Source organism: Lampetra fluviatilis, chromosome 54 (genome assembly GCF_964198595.1).
Source record: "Lampetra fluviatilis chromosome 54, kcLamFluv1.1, whole genome shotgun sequence".
Lineage (NCBI taxonomy): Eukaryota > Metazoa > Chordata > Hyperoartia > Petromyzontiformes > Petromyzontidae > Lampetra > Lampetra fluviatilis.
The window spans coordinates 1,637,972-1,661,006 of NC_136328.1; the positions used below are offsets into that span (position 1 = coordinate 1,637,972).

Below are 23,035 nucleotides of genomic sequence, written 5' to 3' on the forward strand. Positions count from 1 at the left end.
TTTAAACGCATGTTTTTTTTGGGGGGGGGCAGAGCTTTGTGACGTCATATTTGAGGGGGGGGGGGGACTGACTTTGTGACGCCGTGTGACGAAGGGGGGGGGGGTAAAAAATCGTCAAAAATCGCGTGACGTCATTTATGGACGGCCCTTTAGCAGCAAGGGTTGTTGTCTGGTGTTGTTCGCTCGGCCGGCTTGAGTCACGCACGCGACTCCACCCCCCGGCGTCGCCTCCTGCCGCTCGCTGAGACAGATTCTGTCAAAATTGGTCCCACGAGCATCGCGGGGGGCGGGGGGCGGGGCCAGGGGAGGTAGGGGGCGGGGCTATGAGAGGTAGGGGCGGGGCTAGAGGAGGTAGGGGGGGCTAGGGGAGGTAGGGGAGGGATAGGGGAGGTGGGGGGGGCTAGAGGAGGTAGGGGGAGGGATAGGGGAGGTGGGGGGGCTAGGGGAGGTGGGGGGGGCTAGAGGAGGTAGGGGGAGGGATAGGGGAGGTGGGGGGGCTAGGGGAGGTGGGGGGGGCTAGAGGAGGTAGGGGGAGGGATAGGGGAGGTGGGGGGGCTAGGGGAGGTGGGGGGCTAGGGAGTTAGAGGCGGGGCTAGGGAGATAGGAGGCGGGGCTAGGGGAGGTAGGGGGCGGGACTAGGGGAGGTAGGGGGGGGGCTAGGGGAGGTAGGGGGGGGGGCTAGGGGAGGTAGGGGGAGGTAGGGGGGGGAAGGGGCCCTTGTTGTATCCACACCGTCAAAGTATTTTTGTTAAAATAAAACGCCAACCAAGTGTTACGTTAAAGTCCGTCGTCGTTCGCAAGTCGTATTCAGCATCCGATGGTGTTTGTTGTTTGTTGTGTTCACAGTGGAGGGAATACGACGAGCTGTTAAAGCTCTTCTGTTGCTTCACACGTGTCCAGGAGTGTCACGGATGCCCGGTGTTCTTTCTTAATAACGCGGCGTGATGCAATGTGCACGATGTAAGGGTGCGTCTGTGCGTCTGTGTGTACGTGCGAGCCGAGGTGATGTAATAACGCAAATAATAAGCCTTATAATAATGACAACAACGATGCATTGTTATGGTAGTGTACATCCATGTGTGTCACGCCACTGATGGGTGAAGGCCTCCTGCCCATCCTGCTCGTGTTTGTCATGGGGGGGTGTGTTTGACCATACTTCACCATGCTGGTTGGTGGTGGTGGGGGGGGTGATGGTGTAGGGGGTTGGGAGTGGGGGGGGAGATGCCCAGAACCAGTTTCAGATGTCACTCACCACAGACCGGAGCTCTGCCCGGGAATTCGAACTCAGGTTGGCAGTGGGAACGCTGCATTGCCGCTCCATGCTATGCGATCTCATCGCCCCCCTCCCCCTCCCACTAGCCCGATGCAGTACACAATATAGACTGTAGCTGATCCAGGCCTCGTCACGACCCGAGCCCACACTTAACCCGATCCGCCTCGCCGGTGTCGCTGCGTGCCGGCACGCGTGTGCGACGCAGAGCGATCATCGTGCGGAACCCATCCGTCTGCTTCCATTGGTAAACGCACGCGCGTTACCATTTGTTGACACTTTCAAGCAAAAAAAAAAACTGTCGACGGCGTAGCGCATTTTTTCTTAGTTTATTTGTTTACAAAATAACGCAAAAGGCCGAGATCCCTGCCCCGTGGAGCCGTTTAGTAGACTCGAGGCAAAAGCGATGTTAGGGGCTAGCTGCGTCTTCACACGGAGGAGTGCGGTGCCTTGCACCACGCCCGGCCGCCTTTGTCTCCCAACACACTGATGCTTACACACGCCGCCAGGTACTCATTTAAGGCTGAGCCGAGGCTGAGGATCGGTTTCAAAATAATTGCCACCACACACACACACTCATTTGCATGGCCTTATAATTGTAATCTTTTTTGTAAGAGTGTGCGTGTGTGACCTGGTTCCAGCGGTCGCGCGTTGGCCGCTTGTTGACGAGATTTCGCGGTTCGAATCCGAGAGGCATCCCCTGGTTAATCCCTAGCGTGGTATATCGACCGTGAGATAGGTCACAGTGACGTCACAGCGGAGAGAGTCCGTGACGTCGTTCAGTGCGTGCCGCGACCTCGTGGCGTGGCACACGATCTGCGCACGGTCCGTTCGACTCAAGATTTGAATGGATTCAGATTTTTTTTTTTAAAGATCCAGTCGACAACCTTGGCTAGACATGAAAGCAAATTAAACTGCAGTACTTATTCTGGAAGATAACAAATTACTGATACGTTTTCTTTTCGCGGTTGTTGCCGTTCCACCTCTCTCCGCGGTGTTTTAGAGTTGCACCACGTGCTTGCTCGCCACGATGTGCCGACGTTTCGCTGCACGTGTCGGAAGCTTCCCGAAAAACACGTGGACAGCGGAACGTCGGTCATCACACCAAGCAGCAAACGCGATACAACTCCCCCCCCCCCTTCCTCCCCCCCACAAATAATCTCAAAATCTATAACTACATCGAAGAGATGACCAGACAAAATTATCCAGCCCAGGCCAATCTGTGCAAGTCGGATTCAAACGGACTCGTGACTTCCATTCTCGGCGTGGATACCCTGGAGTTAGAGAGCGAGATTCTGTCGGAGCGAAGTGGCGTTGTCGTTGTTGATGATGATGACGACGACGGGCAAGAGGCGAGAGCTGGAGGCTGGGCGCGTGGTGTGGCCGGGTGAATGGCGAGTGGGCTTGCTAAGGAAGAAGTAGATGCACAGGGAGGTGTTCACTGTTGTGGTGCAGTCAAGCGGTGTGTTAATTGTGAAGCGGGGAGTGGGCTGGGCTGCTGAGTGGGTGGGAGATTGGATGTAACAACCCACCCCTCTGCGTCTCCTCCCCCCTTTCTAATTAACATGAACAATTAGAGAAAAATTGCACGGCTTGAGCACGTTTCCTTATAAGGGCTGTCCCATACACACGCGCCGTGCTCGCGTGTAGCCCCGTGCCGCACGCCGAGAGGGCCTGTGGAACGTGGGACGCATTTTCAAGCGGGTAGGTAATCACCCCCCGAATGTCAATCTCCGAGCGTGCGAATTGCGTGCGGCGATTATCTGAACCCGTTCTGGGCCTTCCCCAGGTCGACTCCGCCTCAAATGAGTACCTGGTGAGATGCGTCAAACGGCGTCACTCGGGGAGACAAAGGCGGCCGGCCGTGGTGCTGGCCACCCATCCCGGCGTGTGCCATGCCGGCCTTCATAGCACGTGCCCCAAAATTATGTTAGCGCAATGCGGTGGATATTTGTCTTTTTGTGAGTGAAATGTACCTCGCCATTATTGGCTGAAACATTTGTATTTAGTTTCCGGAGCACAGCCCGGCTGAAACTGAATCTCTGTTCCATGATATTTTTTTTCAAATTATGATTAAAACATAATTAACGTTCCCCGCTTATCGCTTCGGGTTTTGATTCCCCAGGAGCCAATTCTGTCGACATTGGCCCAAAGTGAAATCGACTCGTGCGTCTGGGCGATTAGGAGCGAACCCCTTCGGGCGCCCACATTTCAGCCGAGCCGGGGGTGACACCGCCACGGCCAGCGACTCTGATTGGCATTACCGTACACCACTTGACAGCCGCGCATTCGCTTATAGTGCATCAGAGACACAAAGAACCCACCGCCCGCTGCCGCATAACCTTGACAGACTGCTCTTTTACACGTCGCACCAAGCACTCGTTTGAGGCTAATTCGAGCTAGGGGAGGCCCAGGACCGGTTCAGATAAATCGTCACTGAGCGGGAATCGAACTCGGGTGGACGGGGCGGCTGAGCGAGCGGCGTGCTAATCGCTGCGCCACGGCTCCCCACACACGCGCAGGGGATAGCGCCGTGGTGCAACGCTTAGCGCGCTCGACTCGCAATCCCGAGTTGAGCCCGTTTCGATCCCATACCCCGGCGCTGCAGTCGAAACGGGTACAGCGCGGTTCAATCGGTCAGCAGGTCACGTGTGGTGGGGTAAAGTGTGGGTGCTCCCACGTCCCCCAAAATGTCTGACCAGCGTGGAAGAGTAGGCCAAAATGCCCTCTACAGGTGTTCTCCGCTAAGAGCTCCCTCTCTCTCTCTCCCTCTAGTGGAGGCCACTGCCGCCAACAGTGGCGTGAGCAGGCACTTGCAGGGCTGCGCCTTCGCCTTGATTTATTTAAATCACAAGAATGGCATCATAAGTTGAAACAATCATCCGCGCACGATTTTGCAACGCGTTCGAATGAGCGTTTGTCTTCACAAGTATTTAATTAGCAATACCGTAGCCGACAGGTAGCTGCTGTGAGGAGGGGGGGAAGATGCGTTTTCATGTTTGCAACGTGCAGGTCCTGCACCTGTACACAGCGAGTCCTCGCTTAACGCGGTAGTAGATGCGTTCATGAAAAGTGCCACGTTAAAAGCGAAAAACGCGTTAAGCGAAAACAATGTCCTCATCACTAATGTAGCCATGAAGTTTGTCGAGATACGATGTATCACTTCGCACGCCACAGAGTGAGGCGGCGGGACAAATAACTGAGGGTACACCGCCGCGTTCCTGTATCACTACGCGTACTGTAGCGCTCAGCCACGCAACTCAAGAAAGTAGATCGTCGTCGACCGCTCAAATACCGCATTATAACGGTGCGCGTTTCGCGTTATAACGGTGCACGTTTGGCGTTATAACGGGCGCGCATTTCGCGTTATAACAGACGTGCGTTTCGCTTTATGCCGGTGCGCATTCCACGTTGTACGGAAAGTGTTCCCGAATGGAAGAGCCACCGCGTTGCGGCGAAGACGCGTTGCTGTGTGAACACCGCGGAGTGCCAAGCGAGGACTTTGTGTTTACACCGCTCACTGGGACACAACAATCAACGGGCACCTCCCGCTGTGAACGCGACCCACCATGCTGCCACTGTTCGCGGTGGTAGTGTCTTACAAATTAATTGAGGCTTTCTCTCCCTCTCTCTTTTCGTTAATCGCGTCTGTTTATTTATTGCTGTTCATGTTATTGTTGTTCTTTATGATGATGATGGTGATGCTGTTGTTGTGTTATTCTCGACTCACTTTGTATTTCGAAGCAACACGTTTTGCACTGTTCTGCAGGGATTGAGCCCCCGCCCCCAATACCCCCCTACCCTCCCCAATTTTAGCCGGGTCGGATAAATACGCGATATGAAACAAAACGAAAACCTTGACAACACTGCCATAACAAATATTGCCATATAATGCACGCGGTGCTTCCGCTCTCCGACACCGGAGTTGTGTAAATATGATTCTCTCTCGATATGCCATACCATGCCACGTGACCACGGTTAATTTATTATCGGGTACAAATATTTATCGGGGTTCCCCCCCCACCAACCCCCCCCCCCCCCCCCCCATTTGCCTTCCCCCCAACCCCCTCGCCCACTCCCCGGCGCCTCGACAATAATATTTTCCGGAGCTCAGCACCAGACCGACGGACAGCTCCGGCGATGAAACGTAACCGCTGCATGTTTAAACACCATTGCAAGCGCCTGCCACCGCCGTTATAAAGCCACAGCATTTCAGCGTTGTCAGGTTTCGGTAGAGTCCGAACCTCGGTGTCAAAATAGTTGCTTGGATGTTGCGCAAATATATGCATGAACGTCACGGGAAGGGAGCATGTGTACGTGGAAGGGGAGAACGTGTGTACGTGCGGTAGCCCTTTTGTAAAAATCCACTGCTGGATGAGGGCCGGCACGCGGGTGCAGACGCCGTTCGGTCGCCGGGGGGAACGTTTGACCATACTTCACCACGCCGGGTCTGTCAGTGTCGGGTTAGCGAAGCTGGGGGCAGCAAAGACGTTTGGAGCAGAGCGACGCGACTACAGTTCACGCTTGCTGCACTGCCTCTCTGCTGCCCACAATGTATCCCCCCCCCCCCCCCCCACGGCCGTTCATAGCAACCTTTGGTCGCCCGAACAAGCAATAGCCAGGCTCAAGACCTGCGTTGCCTTCTGCGCACTCCGGGTGATCGACGTCGTGGAGGGGAAATGTGGATTTATGGATCACGCAGAGGGGGAAAGGGCCGTCGTGTGCGCGTGGCAACGAGGTGGCGTTTTCAGTAGGCAGTACAGCAAGTGGGAATATCGACAAGAGTCGCGTCGAAACGATTCGGATGTTTAAGCCTCCTCGAGCGCGTGGGTGTTTTCTCCGGGGGGGGCGGGGCGCGGGGTGGGGGGGAGGGGGTTTGGGGGGGGATGTTTCTGCCCACTTGCAAAAAAATATATATTCGTGACAAACAAAAAATATGGAACTGGCCAAACATCCCAACGCAGGAGCCTCTTGATGAACGAGTCACGAGACTCAGAGAGGTTCCCGTGGGTAAATTGTTGCTTAAAAGTAGAATTTGTACTGACGTCTTACGTTGAGAGAAAGTGAAAATGCCATACATAGCACTTGCACGGTCAGAGTTGATCGATTTGATTGAAAGTGTACAACACTCGGTCAGATATCTGTTGGGAAATCGAAATAAAAATCACGACCATCGTTAACTTTACCTTTGAACAGAAAAAAAAAACATTGTTGTGCTGACGTTTCGGGCAATGGCTCTTCTTCAGAGTTTTTAAAGAGCGGGCACAAAGCCTGGCGGGGCACCTGGGCGAGCTCTTACGCTCACTGCAGTGCGATGGGAAGTGTAGTCAAGGTTGACATCTGTTTTGTGAACGAGGGTCATTGCTCGAAACGTCAGTACGCGTCGGCGAAGGGGGTTGGGGATGTGCGCGGGTGAGGGCTCGCGAGGGCCCATGACGACGTCGCGATGTCACCGCTCGTCGCTGATGTCAGCAGCCGCTTCGGCTCGGCTGATTCATGTCGGTAGTGCGCTAACCACTGTCCCACCGCTCCTGTTGGAAGGCCGTGTTAATTATGACGAACGTGGAGGGGGGGGGGGCTTCAATCGCCCACCGCGACGCGTGACGCCGATTCGCATTTGACATCCGCGTGCGCCAAATCGCGTGTCGTGAAACCCTCCTCCACCCGACGCACAGCCCGGCTGGCAAAAGCTGTCGCCTGGCTCGGCCACTGTGCCGATGTATCACCGCCGGCGCTCTTTGAAACACATCGGTGGCGTGTGAACAGATCACGCGCGCCGGGGAGACAAAGGCGGGTCGGTCGTGGTGATGACTACAGCGGCCCCCCTCCCAACCCCGCCTCGAGTGCCGTTTTGTCCTCGATGGGTTTTCGCTAACGACCAGTGCCGGATTAAGCAAGCGCGGGGCCTGTCGCAAATATGTTATAAAGGGGCCCTAAATGTTAAAACATCAATATTAAAACACAACGTATTTTTTACTTGCACAGTGAAGTTATTCTATTTTTTTATTTGCTATACAGCCAGATAATGCGACAAATCGCTAACTTTAAACATCCAGTCGTTCATAAAAGTTGAAGGCGGTATAGTACTATAGTAATACAGCAAGTGCAGAATCACTGAACCGGAATTGATAGCTTGAAAGCATTTAGCGCGGGGCCCTTGAAAGTGCGGGGCCCGTAGTATATGTAGCTACATGTGTAGCTACTACATGTGTAGCTACTACACATGTAGCTACTACTTGTGTAGCTACTACTTGAGTAGCTACTACACTGGTAGCTACTACATACGTAGCTACTTGTGCTACGAGGATAATCCGGCACTGCTAACAACAGCACTCGGAACCGAATCGTCTGTTGCCTGTCACGTGCTCTTTGCGTGTGCTGTGTGTGTGTCGTTTTGGTAAAATCCATTGTCTCACAATGCTGAGTCTCTAAGAGCAATACAAGATAAACATTTGGCGTCCACGTGGACTAATGAGTAGCCGAACAAATAATGCCTCCTTCCCATATTTGTCCGTCCCAACAAAGATAACGAGATATCTTTTTTACACATCCCATCAGCCAAACGGCCTTGTCCAGCCAATAGGGTTCTTGTCGATAATAAAATAACACACGTGGCAGCTCACCAGCATCGCTTTTCAAGTATATCCTGGACGCTGCTGATGAGCCGATGTTGAAGTGCCAGTTTGCTTGGAATGAATCAGCGCTGCTGCTGCTGCTAAAGTCGCGCACTGCCACACACAAGGCCGTGTGGCTTGAACGAGTCGTGTAAAACAAATATTAAATACTCGTGGAGCACTCCTCTGTGTGTGTCACGTGGTGTACTCCTGTGTGTGTCACGTGGTGTACTCCTGTGTGTGTCACGTGGGGTACTCCTGTGTGTGTCACGTGGTGTACTCCTGTGTGTGTGTCACGTGGTGTACTCCTGTGTGTGTGTCACGTGGGGTACTCCTGTGTGTGTGTCACGTGGGGTACTCCTTGTGTGTGTCACGTCGTGTACTCCTGTGTGTGTCACGTGGGGTAGGTACTCCTGTGTGTGTCACGTGGGGTACTCCTGTGTGTGTCACGTGGTGTACTCCTGTGTGTGTCACGTGGTGTACTCCTGTGTGTGTGTCACGTGGGGTACTCCTGTGTGTGTGTCACGTGGGGTACTCCTGTGTGTGTCACGTGGTGTACTCCTGTGTGTGTCACGTGGGGTACTCCTGTGTGTGTGTCACGTGGGGTACTCCTGTGTGTGTCACGTGGGGTACTCCTGTGTGTGTCACGTGGTGTACTCCTGTGTGTGTGTCACCTGGGGTACTCCTCTGTGTGTGTGTCACGTCGTGTACTCCTGTGTGTGTCACGTGGTGTACTCCTCTGTGTGTGTCACGTGGTGTACTCCTGTGTGTGTGTCACGTGGGGTAGACCTGTGTGTGTGTCACGTAGTGTACTCCTGTGTGTGTCACGTGGGGTACTCCTGTGTGTGTGTCACGTGGCGTACTCCTGTGTGTCACGTGGTGTACTCCTCTGTGTGTCACGTGGAGAGACAAACATGGGGGAGTATTTGTACTCTCATAACGTCATAAAGCCCTCTTCGACAGGGCAGTTTTTCGTTAAAATGTTCAATCAAAACGAACGCATTGATTTACACACGCGTGTACAGTATTTATGAATTGCCTGCGTACTTAATGTGTGTATTTATTAACCGACTGTGAAAAAAAATCACGGCGCTGCGAGTCAGCACGACTTCGTGGCGATATCGACTCTCTGTACGCGTACGCGCGCGCGTGTTTACGTGTGTGTGCGTGTATGTGTGTGTACACGCATGCATGCGTGTATCCGGCACCCCTACGAGCGCGTGTGTTGCTGTATACGGTTTGTCCAACTCGCATCATCATCATCGTCGTCCGCGCCCTACATTACTAAAACAACACGAGCCCCAAAATAAAACCATAGCCGAGCTTGACCGCCGCTGCTGCTGCTGCTTCTCACGCGACCATCACCGGCGCGGAGAGCACGTGGGCCAACTGGAGTCTGTGTGTCAACACACTTCGAAATAATAAATTCGTTGATAATACCTTGAAACAAAATGTGAATTCTTTACAAAACGAAAAAAAGAGCGGACAGCGTTAACTTCACTGTTGACATTCGGAAACAAAATTTTTGTTGTGTCACTTATACAAGTTGTTTGGGTTATTTTTGTGTGTGTGTGTAAAATAATGTCACGAATATAACAAACCTTGGGCGTTTATTGTACCAATTGGATGACATCACCGAACTGTGTGTTAGTTGCGTGGGTTTCCAGCTAAAATGCTTCATCAGTTATGTCGCTCTGACGTCAGCATGTCTCCATGGATTATAACGAACTATGTGTTAATCAATATTATATCTACAGTATGATTATATACCCTCTCTCTCTCTATTGCGCTCTTAGATCCTCCTACCTCTGTTGGTTGTGTTTCTCTGTCTCTCTGTTGCTTTCCGTGTGTGTGTGTGTCTCTTATATATTCAGATTTCATTCATCTCTGTGTGTCCTGCCTCTGTTCCACGTGTCTATCCGGATGTCTTCCATTTGTTTATCAGCCAGTCTCTCTCATTGCATGCCCTATGTATGTCCGTCTTGTCATACACGTCTGTCTGCAATACATAGGTCCGTTTGTCTCTCTGCGATATCAGCTGTCTCTCTCTCTCTGTGTGCTGATATCCGTCTGCCGTTCTGTCCGTCCCATCTGTCGATATATACGCGCCTGTCTCTCTGTTATTGTCTCTTTATACATTAATCCGTCCATCTGTTTGTCTGTTCGCTTCTCTTCATAAACATGCCTTGTCTCTCGTCATTGTCTCTCCATCTGTCTGTCTGTGTGTGTCTCTCTCTCTCTGTCCGTCTCTATTTCTCTCTCTGTCTGAATCCAGAGGCCTCAGAATGTTTAGCACGCAAACTGTTCCACTCACCAGCATGTTGTTAGCGTGTATATTTTTCAGTTTTAATCGGAACAAATAGTAAAAAAAGTTTTGCCATTGGTTCAACAACAATGCCAAATAAACCCTTTTCAACCCGAGACCCATATCCGCTGCTCTGTGATGTTGAGACATTCTGGTTCTGGGTGAGTGGGGTGGGTGACTTATCACGTCGTAGCGAACACTCACGCAGATGACTCTCAGCTGGTTGGCGATAGGCGCAGCACCTGCAATTGCCTGCGAGCGCCACTGCCGGCGAAATGGCCTCCACTAAGAGAGCTCTGCATAACCGCTCTGCATGTTGCGCGTGTGTTTTTTGCCTACTCTTCCACGATGACCAGGCGTCTTGGAAGAAGCATGGATACCCACACTTTTCCTCACCACACGCAATCTGACGATTGACTAAATTCGGGCCCCCCCCCCACACACTGGCTGCTGTTGCGTGGGCAGAGGCTGTGGGGGTGTGGGGGTGTGGGGGGGGGACAATTTAAAATCTTCCCCCATTGTTTTCAACTGCCGCGCCTGGAGATCGGTCGACCTCTCCATTGTTAAGTCCAGCGCGCTGCTAACCATCATTGCACCGCAGCCTTACAAATCTAAATCATCATCATCAGCAGCAGCTGCTGCCCCGCCGGTTGTGGAGGCGAAATCGACGCACGCCTCCCAGGCACGTGACCCCGGCCACGCCACGAAGCGTCGTCGATTGCCGAAGCTGGGCACGCGCACGCACGAGCACGCGCACGCGCGAGCACGCGCTCGCACGAGCACGCGGCGTGAAGAGGGGGGAGGGGAACGCGTGGACCAGAGACGTCATCACATTTGACTGCTGCCCAAAGTGAGTGGTGCTTGGGCAGGGCGCACGTCACGGCTAGGAGAGGAGGGGGGGGTAACGATGATTGACCCGCGGCTCTGTATGCTGAACTTCTTTCGCACCGTACGTAGCCAACCACGCGTGGAGCGACGACAACCAATCGAAGGCGAACGCGCCCGCGAGATCCCCGTGGGAATTTGGTCTGTTTGTGTTTTGTTTTGCTTTATAGACCCACGCCGGCCAGACGTCTCGGGAGAGGTGACGGTACCCACACTTTACCCCACCGCGCGCTACAGGACTTGCCGTCAGGACGCGCTTCGCGGTGCGCCCCATTCACACCCTGCCGGGCGGACGAGGGGCGGTGCGGGTGTCATAAACTCGCCCCCCCCCCCCCCCCCCCGTCGTTTCCATCTGCCGCGCCGCGAAATCCGAGCGGCGACGCCCTGAACTTCGCAAGTCCGACGCGTCGCTGGCCGTGTCCGTACCCAGTGACGGACACCACGAGGCGTCAGTTGGGACACGGGCGGCCGCGCCTGTCGTGCGGAGTGGCGTTTGTTGAATTTCAAAGGGCACGTTCGCAAGTACGCGGAGGGAGCCGCGGCAATTGTGCGTCCATCACCGAGTGCGAACTATCTTCTGGAGTCAAAGATGTGTTAGAGGCTGCGCGCGGTCCGCCACTCGGCTGAGTCGTGGTGTCCTCTTCAATTAATGGGCTCCTGTGGGCAAAATGGGATTTTAATTGAGACCGCGAATGTGCGGCAGATCTTGGCCGTGGCCGGTTATCTCAGAGATCGTGGGGCTGATCCTGAGATTCAAATGCGGGTCTCAGTCGCACCCGCGGTTCAACCGGGCGCGCAAATTGCTGAGATCAGGCGGTGGTCGTCTCAGTCGGGTCACCAATGACTGTACACACAGGAGCGCGTGGGTTCGATCCCGACCCCTGACGCCTGCTGCTGCTGCTGTATAGTTGGAGTTTGCGTGTCTCTCTCCCCGTGGTCGCGTGGATTTTTCTCCGGGTTCTCCGGTTTTTCCCTCCACATTTAGAAACACAAGTATAGAGTATGTGGCTGATATACATTTCCACGTGATGAGCCACTTCGTTGAGCTGTCATTTGCGATTGCCAGGTCGCTTCTAAAAAAAAGAGCTACCCACGTGTTGACATCTCTCTCTCTCTAACCAGGTAGAATAAAACAATTGTTTTAATTTCAATTGTTTTAAGTAGGCGAATTGCAGCTCTGAGAATAGAAATATCGGTTTGACTTCTCATTCGACGAACATCGATCGCTGTCACACGGTGGAGCGGGTGAGAAGTGAAAAAGAGCTTCATAGCTCATCAGATTTCATCAGGATGAATCAATATTATTAAATTTCGATTTAAAGGTTTCGTGACTGCAGGGATTCATCTTCTTGGTTCTTTCGGTAAAGTCACGTAGAAGGGAATTATTTGATTACTTCCCTTCTACGTGACTTTACCGAAATAACCAAGAAGATCAATATTATTACTCTAAAATGCCGCTCTCTCCACTGTGTGTGGACCAGAGGGCGCCTGAAGAAGGGGTCTCGGATGTAGCTCTGTAGAGATCCACTTCCGTCGGCCGTTCACGAATAACGCGAAGGGCTCACGCGGCTCTGCGAGGGATCTGAAAGGGAAACTGCGTCCCGTGTCACGACACACACAGCAAGAACAATCGGAACAAAATCGGCAAGAGGGAAAACGCCAACAACAACAACAAAGCAATTTGCCGACATTCCAGTTCTGAAAGTGGAAATATCACACCGCCATGGGACAAGCAGACCGGCGCTCACGCGATTGCCTGGCTTGCCAGCTTACTCGGAATTCTATAATCCACGTCTGAGAACCGAGAGGCGGTCACGGCTGTTGGGGGGGGGGGGGGGAGTTGGAGGGAGGGTGGAGGGGGAAGCCTTCCCTTGTTTCCCGGCGTGTGGCTTCGGTGATAACTGAGCGGTGGCGCAATGGTTAGCGTGCTTCGCTGTGAAACCGGCGAAACAATAGTTTCGCGGTGGTCTATAGCCGAACGTTGGCGCATCCTTAAAATGAATACCTTGGTGCCGTGTTTGGGGAGACAAAGACGGCCTGGCGTGGTGGTGGTGATGACCCTCCACAGTCGTATTGCGCCGTGCCTGGCTTGCATAGGCGCTCGCTAACAGAGCTCTTGCCCGAGCAGTCTGTGCAAAGCTGCGCGTGGTGGTTGGGGGTGGACGAGTGGATGGGTGGTGGGGATCTTCGTCTTTGTGCCGTCAGAGTGCACGGAGGGGGGGGGGGCGAGTCATTCCAGGGGGATGCTCCATGCATAATGTGGCCAGATGATTGCCGTGGCCTGCACGCGGGGCTGACCCAGACACAGAGGGAGCAGGAGGAGTGGGAGGGGGGGGACGGTTGCGATGGGGGTAATCGGTGCATTGGGGAGGAGTGGAGTGTGGGGGAGGGGTGGGGAAGCGGTAGTGTCGTGGTTAGCGCGCTGCACTTCTGACCCGGCGAACCGAGTACGATTCCCGCTCACGGCCAACATCAATGACATTTATCTGAACCGGCCCTGGGCCTCCGTTAGGTCGGCTCAGCCTCAGAAGCGACCTGGTCATAAATCGTAGCTCAGCGGAGTGGCTGCTAATTTATAGCATCAGGCCAATTACTCTGAACGCGTAATGTTGAATCTGAACGTGGAGGGGATACAACGACAAAAACATCCGCGTGACCGCGGGGAGAGAGGGACACCGCGAACTGCGCGCGCGACCCAGGGCTCAGCTGATATTTGAATTTGGCGGTGCGCTCTGACCGAGCTGCACTGACCGCTCACCAGAGTTCCGTTTGACACCGCACGCGTTTGACTTTGACTGTCAGAATGTAGACGGGGGGGTGGAGGTGTGAGCCTTGGGTTGGGTGGTGGGAGTGGCTCAGCCTCCCCCACCTCCTCCTCCTCTCTCCCCCACCCAGCCAGTTGCGTGAGCGGCTGCCCCGCGGCGCTCACTGGGGGCCTTCTGTCGGGGACCTTTTGTGCGACGAGTTTCGACACCCCTGGGGCTATGGGGACGAAATTATTGTTACCAACCCACATTGCGCTCCTTCTCGCTGGTCCCCGATCCTGCACGTTACAGATAGAGCACAACAATAATAACAATAACAACAACAGGGTCAGACAAATATCAGCCACTGTTATTGACAGCCCATGGTCAACTCCGGCAGCGCCGCAAGTGTTTGGTTCACGGGGAAAGTGTGGCGGCCAAACCTGGCCCAACCACCACCACCACCACGCCGGTCAGTGCGTCAGCCAAATTTGTGTTAAACTGATGATTATTATTACAATGCAAACGTGGTGGCATTCCGATGGCTACAAAATAAACGGACTCTGGTGACTTACGGCTGGCCTGGTCTGAATCTAAATGAACTCCCGGTGCAGTCAGTTTCGCCGTGTTCACACTGGCTGTGCGTGACGTCTGTGTCGTGGTCATTGCCCTCCGCCGACCAAGTGACGATTGTTTCAACGGTCGTGGACCTTCCCCTAGGCCGACTCAGCCTCAAATGAGTACCTGGTGCGGCGTGGAAACATCGCCACCGGGGAGGCAGAGACGGTGGGGCGTGGTGGTGGTAGTCACCCCCACCCAGTCTGTTGAGGCTCTACGGGGGCGATCTGCGTCGTCGTGTGTCGTTGGGGAGCGGTGGCGCAGTGGGTTGGTCATAGCGCACTGCGCTACGAACCCGGCACGGGTTTCCGAGCTCGATTAATTCTCGCTCACGGCCAACATCAGCGGCGAATATCTCCCTTAGGTCAACCTTTGAATGAGCGTCTGCTTTGGTGTGCGCGCGCATCATCGGGCCACCCGGGAGAGACAAAGGCGGCCCCGGCGCGATCGCTGGCCACTCCCGTGTGGGTCCCTCGAACGTTGCGCGTCCGCTAACAGCACTTGCCCCAAACAGCCAGTGCGGGCTACACGGGGGACCTTTGTCTGTGCGTGCCCGTGAACAAATACGTCGCCTGGCCGCATTGTACATCACGCTGACGAATGATCGCCGAGCGCGCGGCACCTCCCACGGTTACCATTGGAGCCCGTCTGTTCATTATTCCTGAACGCTCCACTTCACGTTAATCAAGTAATCAATTAATAATAAAGCGTTTACTTAATTATACACGTTGCTGTTTCGTTTTTTTCCCCCCTTCTCTTTTGCAGCTGTCTGGTGGCCTTTGCGATCTGAATTGTGAATGGATATGCAGTACTCCCACGCACTCTCCGGTAACATCGTCATCATGAGCCATGATCAATCCACTGCTGGATGAAGTCCTCCCTCCCGCACCCCCACCCCACCCCACAGGTCGTCACCTGCTGCACACGAAGCCAATCTCATCGCTCCAGCCACCGCACACCACTGGCACGCGTTCCGAGTCCACGACCTGAGTCATCCCGAGAAGCGCATCGCGACTCCCTCTGTTGTCTCACGCTGGCAACAGCACTAACACCCAGGCGGGGAGTCACACGCGCGACGCCTCTCTCCTCCTCCTCCCTCCCTGGTCGAGAAGAATCTCAGCAGTCGCCTGGAATATCGAACAAAGGACGCAAAGATCCCCCGTGTAGCCTTAAACAGACTATATTCTCAGGTTTTTTCGGTAAAGTCACGTAGGTAAAACATTAAAAGTAATGAAAGTAAAATAAAACAAAACAAAAATAAAATTCACGACGTTTCGGAGGCAACACAAGTCTCCGTCATCAGGTGGGACCGTCACAGCCAGATTAGCTGCATCAAGGTCTTGATGCAGCTAATCTGGCTGTGACGGTCCCACCTGATGACGGAGACTTGTGTTGCCTCCGAAACGTCGTGAATTTTATTTTTATTTTTGTTTTGTTTTATTTTACTTTCATTACTTTTAATGTTTTACCTACGTGACTTTACCGAAAAAACCTGAGAATATGAATCATTGCAGTCACGAAAGCTTCAAATCTAGACTTAAACAGACTGTCGGGGCAAGTGCGAAGGCCGGAACGGCACACGAGGTTGGTCGCCAGCACCACGGTCTAAGACCGTTCAGACAGCAGCCACTGGTGCTGATGGCATTGAGCGGGGATCGAACTCGGCTCGCCACGTGGTTGCTGCCGTTCCCGCTGAAATTCCTCCTCGCGCCTCCGAATCGTTTTCTCTCATCGAGAGCGCGGGAACACCGCGCAGCGTGTTACAAGTTGAACGTCAGCATCGTCACTCGTGATCATTCCGCTGCTGGATGAAATGCCTCCCCAAGCTCCCGCCGCCATCTCGCATGCTCTTGTGATCTAACCCTTCCAGCGCCAACACGCGAGCTGATTTCATCTCCCAATCACCGCGATGACAGCCAGTGGTCAAGACTCACATCTCGCTACCGTGCGGTGCCACGGTGGCTAGGAGATGTTAACTACCTCGCCCGGTATACAGGAGGTCATGGGCTCGATCCCGACCCTGACGCCTGCTGCTGTATATCGGGAGTTTTCATGCTCTCCCCGTGGTCACGTCGATTTTTCTTGGGGTCCTCCGGTTTTCCCCTCCACATTTAGAAACACGCGTTTTAGAGGACTTGGCGGCTATACATTTCCAGATGATGCCAAGCCACCGCGCGTTGGACTATCGCGTGGACAGGTCGCTTCTGAAAAATAATTTTGCTTCGGGGGTCTTACCTAGTAAAATAAAAATGCTTAGTTTAGTTTACTAACACAATACTAACATCGCCTGCCCGCCCCACCGATCATTTGTTTAAAAAGCTCACATTTTATCTTGGCCATTCGCTTCCTCTTCCCTCTCATCGCCCCTCCACTCCTTCCCGTCCCTCCCTTACAGCCCTCTCGTGATCCCCAAGTCCACCCCCCCTATCGCGGTCACCCATTCCTCAACCCTTGTAGCACGCCCCTGCCATCGACACCATTACATGCGGTCGCCGCTTTGTAAGCTCCGTCAAGCGCCTCGAGTGAAGGCGCTCAGTAAATATAAATGGAGATTAGATTCCAGTGCGTTGGCAACTGCTGAATGACGCAAGCTTGCAAAATGCCTTCAACGCGCGGCACTGGTCAAGGGTGCCACAACGTGCGCAAAGAAGCGTGTAGAGGTTACACGCCCGGAATTACAATGACGACGGGAAGGACAGATGCGGGGAACAAATCAGAGAAATGATATTGACTTGAGGACAGCAGGACAGCACCGATACGTCGCTAGACCGGGCGATGGTCGATGGACAACACTGGCGAAAGAATGACAGCGGAATGAGGAATGAGTGGACAGCCATCGTAGACACGGAGCGAAGTGATGAGCTCGTCTGCAGGATTGAGATGGCTTTGTGAGACTGTGAGAGATGGTGTCAGCATGAACAAAAAAAACGGAACTATTTTTTATTTTACCGGGTAAGCCCCCACCGAGCTGCGATGTAGCTCTTTTTCAGAAGCGACCTGGCCACAAACGATATCTCAATGAAGTGGCTGATCATGTGGAAATATATAGCAGCCAAATACTCTTCAATACATGGAGAGGCCTTCATCGAGCAATGGAAAAAAACAATGGCTGGTGGCTGGTCTGAGATGGCTTCACTCATCTCAATAGAAACATCCGTAAATGTTTATAAATCCAGCTGCACAAGAACGGAAAGATCGGTGCAAGTTTCAGCCACACAGTTTTAATCCGTTCGGCAGCAAACGGCCGTCATACAAACAAGGTATCAAAATGACAAGATACATCTTTTTTCGCGAATAATAATATTCACAAGCAACACAAATGACCGCCGACGTATCGGCGCCTGCCATTTATATTGACGCTGCCCCCCTAAAACAATCACGGCTCTCGCGGTTACACTTTCGTTCCGACCCCCCTTTTTGCTTCCAGCGATTCATCGCAGAGCTGGAAACAGCCGTGCGTTCAAAACACAGATGGCAAGCGAATTCTCCCCCCCCACCCACAACCCCCAGCGCGCGAGAAAAATGAATTCATCCAAAGACAGAGAGAGAAACGACACGAGTTGCCGGCGACGTCTCTAAATCTTTGTTTTGGATTTCCCCGCAATTGAATTCAGTGCGCCTGGCCAGAGCGTAACTGGACGCGCTGTGCCCTGCACACTCGCTCGCTGTGGAACATCGCACACGGAGGAGGAGGCCACGAGCTCGGCCACTCGCAGGGGTCGTGCCGACGGTGGGACGGAAAACGGCAACCAGTTTTTTTTTATATCGATACACAAAAAGAGCCACGCGACATCCGTATGTACACCACGCACGCGCTGCACGCGCTACTCAAGTACGTTGACCAGCAGTGGGAAGAGTTGCCGCAGGTGCCACTGCTGGCGGCACGGGGGGGGGGGGGGGGGGGGGACTTGCGGTGGAAGAGGTCCGCACGTTTGACCTGCGCGGCACGCGACAGTCGAACCGGGGGGGGGGGGGTCGAGGTTTCCCACCACCTTTGTCCAACCGGCCGTGTAAGTTGGTGCACGAGTCGAGGTCATCGGTAGGCGATGGGGAAAAGCGTGGGGGGGGAAACTCCCGCCTCGTTCTTCCGAGATGTCTGCCCGGCGTGCGTGTAGTCGGCCAAAGTGCGATCGACAGAGGGCTCTCTCTCTCTTTCGAGCTCCCTCCAGCGGAGGCTCTAATTGCCAGCAACGGCGTGAGCAGGCTATTGTAGGGCTGCGCCTTCATCTATTCTCTTTACAGCGAGAAACAAAATTGAAATTACTCACTTCAGAGTGATCCTGTTCAATGGCAAAGCCACAGACTACCCCCTGCCACGAGACGTTTGTCTAGCAGAAAGGGTTTTAATTTTGCTCGCAACAACAAAAAATCAACAACCACCGTTTGCAGGAACCGCGGCAGCAGCTGTTCCACTTTGCTTAGGAATTAGAGACTCGATTAAGCCACTGCGAACGCACCCTTATATATACACACACACACACAAGCTGTGAATTCATTAAAAACGGCTGTAAAAAAAAATGACACTAAATTGCCTTTTTTTCAATTCACGAGCGACCCCTTGCGTGTAAGCCGATTTGCGGAGTCACCTGCCGAGGCCGCGGCGTCGACCGCGGAGCGCGAATGTCGCTACGACACCCGCACACCGCGGTCGGGCTCTCGCGCGCGGCGCGGCGTGAAAACGCAATCCAGATGACCCCCCCCCCCCCCGTTGCGACGGCCACCGCAACAGCCCGGAAACCCCCCGCTACTCCGCGCGCCGCAGCCATTGCGTACGCCCCCAACGGAGAGAGAACTCGTCCCGAGAGACGGAGCCCGTCCCGCCGCGGAGACTGAACGGCGGGCGGGGTCGCGCTGCGGTTGGTCAGTTGGATTGCGTGACCGTGGGTGGGGAGAGCGGAGGGCAACGGTGGCGACTTGGTGCGGCCTTCATCCAGCAGCGCATTGCTCACGGCTGCTGCTGCTGCTGCTGCCGCTGCTGCTGCTGCTGCCGCTGCTGCTGCTGCTGCCGCTGCTGCTGCTGCTGCCGCTGCTGCCGCTGCCGCTGCTGCTGCTGCTGCTGGCGATAACGACGTCGACGACGAGGACGACGAGGAGCGATGCCGACCGCGAACACGCGCGTCGCGGGCGCGCAACCCCGACACATTCGGACAGACGCGAGTCCCGTTGGCGTAATCGGGATGAGACGCCCCGTCGCGTCCGAGGAGGCCGGAGTCGAGCGTCCCCCCACGAGGCCCCTTTTGCCGCGTCCGCCGTTAAGTCGTCGGGCGCGATGCGTGTCCAGGCGCGGGCTCGGCGGGAGGCGAAAGAAACCGCTGGCTCAGCAGCGGTCACCGCGCCGCTCATTACCATGCCTCCCACGGCGCCCCCCTCCACCCTCCGCTGCCACTACCACCCTCCCGCCCGCCCGCCTGCGCCGCGGCGGCGGCGGCCACAGGTTAGAAGTGAGCCGTCACGCGGTCGATGTCCAAAATGTCTTCAATTATCTGTTGAGAAATAAAATACGCGTTTAATCAATTCCGTCAATTAATCAATTATCTTCCGACTCGCTCCCACCACTCCACCGCACACACCCTGCCACCCCCACTCCTCTTCTGTGGGGGGGGGGAGGGGGGAGCAGGGGAGGGAAAGACGAGGTTCTCAGACACTTGATTTGTCCCGTGTGTGTTGTGCAGTTAGTGAGCATGTGAGGGAGGGTGCGTGCGTGCGTATTTACGTGCCGTCTGTGGTGTATGCAGTTGTCTGTGGTGTGTGTGGGGAGCGGTGGCGCAGCAGTTAGCGCACTGCGCTACGAACCCGGCGACGACCCGAGTTCCATTCCTGCTCAGGGCCAACATCAGTGACAAATATCTGAACCGGTCCAGAGCCTCGCCTAAGTTGGCTCAGCCTTAAACATGTACCCGGTGGAGTAAGGTAGACATCAGCACTGAGGATGGTGCTGGTCACCCACCATCACCTTGTTCATTTGCCGTGTCGGCCTTCAGAGGTGCTCGCTAACAGCACTTGCTCCAACAGTCCGGTAAAGGCTATATGGGAGATATGTCTTCATGTGTCTATGTATGTATGTGTACACGTGTGAATGACTGAAAGCCAATCTGCGTTCGTGAGTGGTAAACACACACAGGTGAATCACTGTGCAATACATTAATCCTTTCTTCGTTTCGTACACCTCGCGTTTCATCATTATCACTTAACGATCATAGAACATGGATACGCATGCGGCTGTCCCTGTGAGGCACAAGGTCAATGAAGTAGCGCCGGGCCCGCGAGCGAGTGTTAGTCAGCACGGGGGAGACAAAGGCAGCCGGGCATGGTGCTGGTCACACCTCCGATTAGCACAGTTGGCTATGTTCGGTGTGAGAGAAGTGCAACATAAAGTCAGTAGGGCGGGCAATGTTGCTTCCAAGATAAGTATTTTTTTCCGAGAAATTTGATCACATTTGGAAAATGCAGATCGTGACGCCGGCAAAGATCTGTTTCGAATAACGTTGCCGTATTTTTGCTTTAACGTCCGCTGTGAAAGCAGGCGGCGCGTCTTATTTTTGTCGGATGCAACATCCCTGCAGTATTAACCAGGGCGGCCGCCGGGCTCGAACCGCACACCGAGACAACAAGCTGGGAAACCGAATCCCGCCAAGCTCCGAAAAGGGCCCAGGAATGTACCCAGATGCCCACCACCCTCCCGTCCTACAACCCCCGCAAACATCAGGCCGAGACGGATCAATATCGGACAAAGTGGAGCGATTCATCCGCGCTTGCGATAAGCGGCGGAGGAGGGGTGGTGAGTTACGAGGGCTTGGGAACTGATGAAGGTGACGAGAGCAGCACGGCCGAGAGCCGCACCCCTTTTCCTGGTGCGGCGAGGGAAACTCCGGCCGGAGGTGGGGAAAAAAGTCTGCGAAGAGTCGCCCTCCGCACGTCTGTCGGCCAGAGGTCGCAACCGGGTACCCGATACCCGAACCCTACCCGATACCTGGCTACCCGTACCCGGTACCCGTTTGCGACCCTGGTGCGGCCGGGTACGGGTAGGCCGTGAGTCACTGGTGAGTAACTGTTTGTCACTCATTTCCCAACGTCTTGTCTCTTCTCACAATTCAAGTTCCTAGAATCAACCCACCCGCGCCTGCAACATGGCTTCATCCCAGAGGTCGCAATCGGGTACCCGTACCCGTACCCTACCCGATACCCGGCCGGGTACGGGTAGCCAGGTATCGGGTAGGGTACGGGTACCCGATTGCGACCCTGGTGCGGCCGGGTACGGGTACGGAATCAAAACCCGTTTGCGACCTCTGCCAGGGGCTGACGTCCGTCCTTCGTCAGCTGGGCCAAGAGCCTCCGAATGCGTGGCTAGGTGGTGGTGCTTAGAGGCGATTTATCGAACACGTCAGTGGGGAGGGGCTCGTGTAACCCACGCAAGCAGATGATCGGTTTGGTTCCAACACCGAAGGGTTCGAGCGAGGGAGCCGTGCGGTCATGGATGGGTATTGTGTCCGGGGGAGGGGGGGGGTAGCACCGGGGGGCTGACGGGTGGAGGGTGGCCATGAGAAGACCTCGGCACAAATGGAGAAGGCGCCCCCCGCCCCCCCGCCTGTCTGCCTATGTGCCTACCTCCCTCTCTGGTTTCATCATTCCATCCCTTCTATCCTACCTCCAACTCTATCTACCTTGTTAATGTACCTACATCTCCCTCCCTTCATCCTCAGGCAGCGCTGAGCTGAGATCGTGGGGTTAGAATACAGGCAGCGCTGAACTGAGATCGTGGGGTTAGAATGCCGGCAGCGCTGAACTGAGATCGTGGGGTTAGAATGCAGGCAGCGCTGAGCTGAGATCGTGGGGTTAGAATACAGGCAGCGCTGAACTGAGATCGTGGGGTTAGAATACAGGCAGCGCTGAACTGAGATCGTGGGGTTAGAATACAGGCAGCGCTGAGCTGAGATCGTGGGGTTAGAATACAGGCAGCGCTGAGCTGAGATCGTGGGGTTAGAATACAGGCAGCGCTGAACTGAGATCGTGGGGTTAGAATACAGGCAGCACTGAGCTGAGATCGTGGGGTTAGAATGCAGGCAGCACTGAGCTGAGATCGTGGGGTTAGAATACAGGCAGCGCTGAGCTGAGATCGTGGGGTTAGAATACAGGCAGCACTGAGCTGAGATCGTGGGGTTAGAATACAGGCAGCGCTGAACTGAGATCGTGGGGTTAGAATACAGGCAGCACTGAGCTGAGATCGTGGGGTTAGAATGCAGGCAGCACTGAGCTGAGATCGTGGGGTTAGAATACAGGCAGCGCTGAACTGAGATCGTGGGGTTAGAATGCAGGCAGCACTGAGCTGAGATCGTGGGGTTAGAATACAGGCAGCACTGAGCTGAGATCGTGGGGTTAGAATGCAGGCAGCACTGAGCTGAGATCGTGGGGTTAGAATGCAGGCAGCGCTGAGCTGAGATCGTGGGGTTAGAATGCAGGCAGCGCTGAGCTGAGATCGTGGGGTTAGAATGCCGGCAGCGCTGAGCTGAGATCGTGGGGTTAGAATGCAGGCAGCGCTGAGCTGAGATCGTGGGGTTAGAATGCAGGCAGCGCTGAGCTGAGATCGTGGGGTTAGAATGCA

At 54.6% G+C, this 23,035-nt stretch overlaps 1 protein-coding gene across 2 annotated transcripts in view; it reads right to left on the reverse strand.

Moving 5' to 3' along the window:
• Window positions 1-17,635: 17,635 nt before the first annotated feature.
• The window catches only part of CPSF1 (cleavage and polyadenylation specific factor 1), a 63,268-nt gene continuing 57,868 nt past the window's right edge, over window positions 17,636-23,035 (reverse strand). For both annotated transcript variants that reach the window (XM_078879552.1, XM_078879551.1), the window contains one exon: window positions 17,636-19,919. In XM_078879552.1, the coding sequence (XP_078735678.1) occupies window positions 19,872-19,919 (48 nt within the window). In that variant the 3' untranslated portion in view covers window positions 17,636-19,871. The remainder of the gene's footprint in view (window positions 19,920-23,035) is intronic.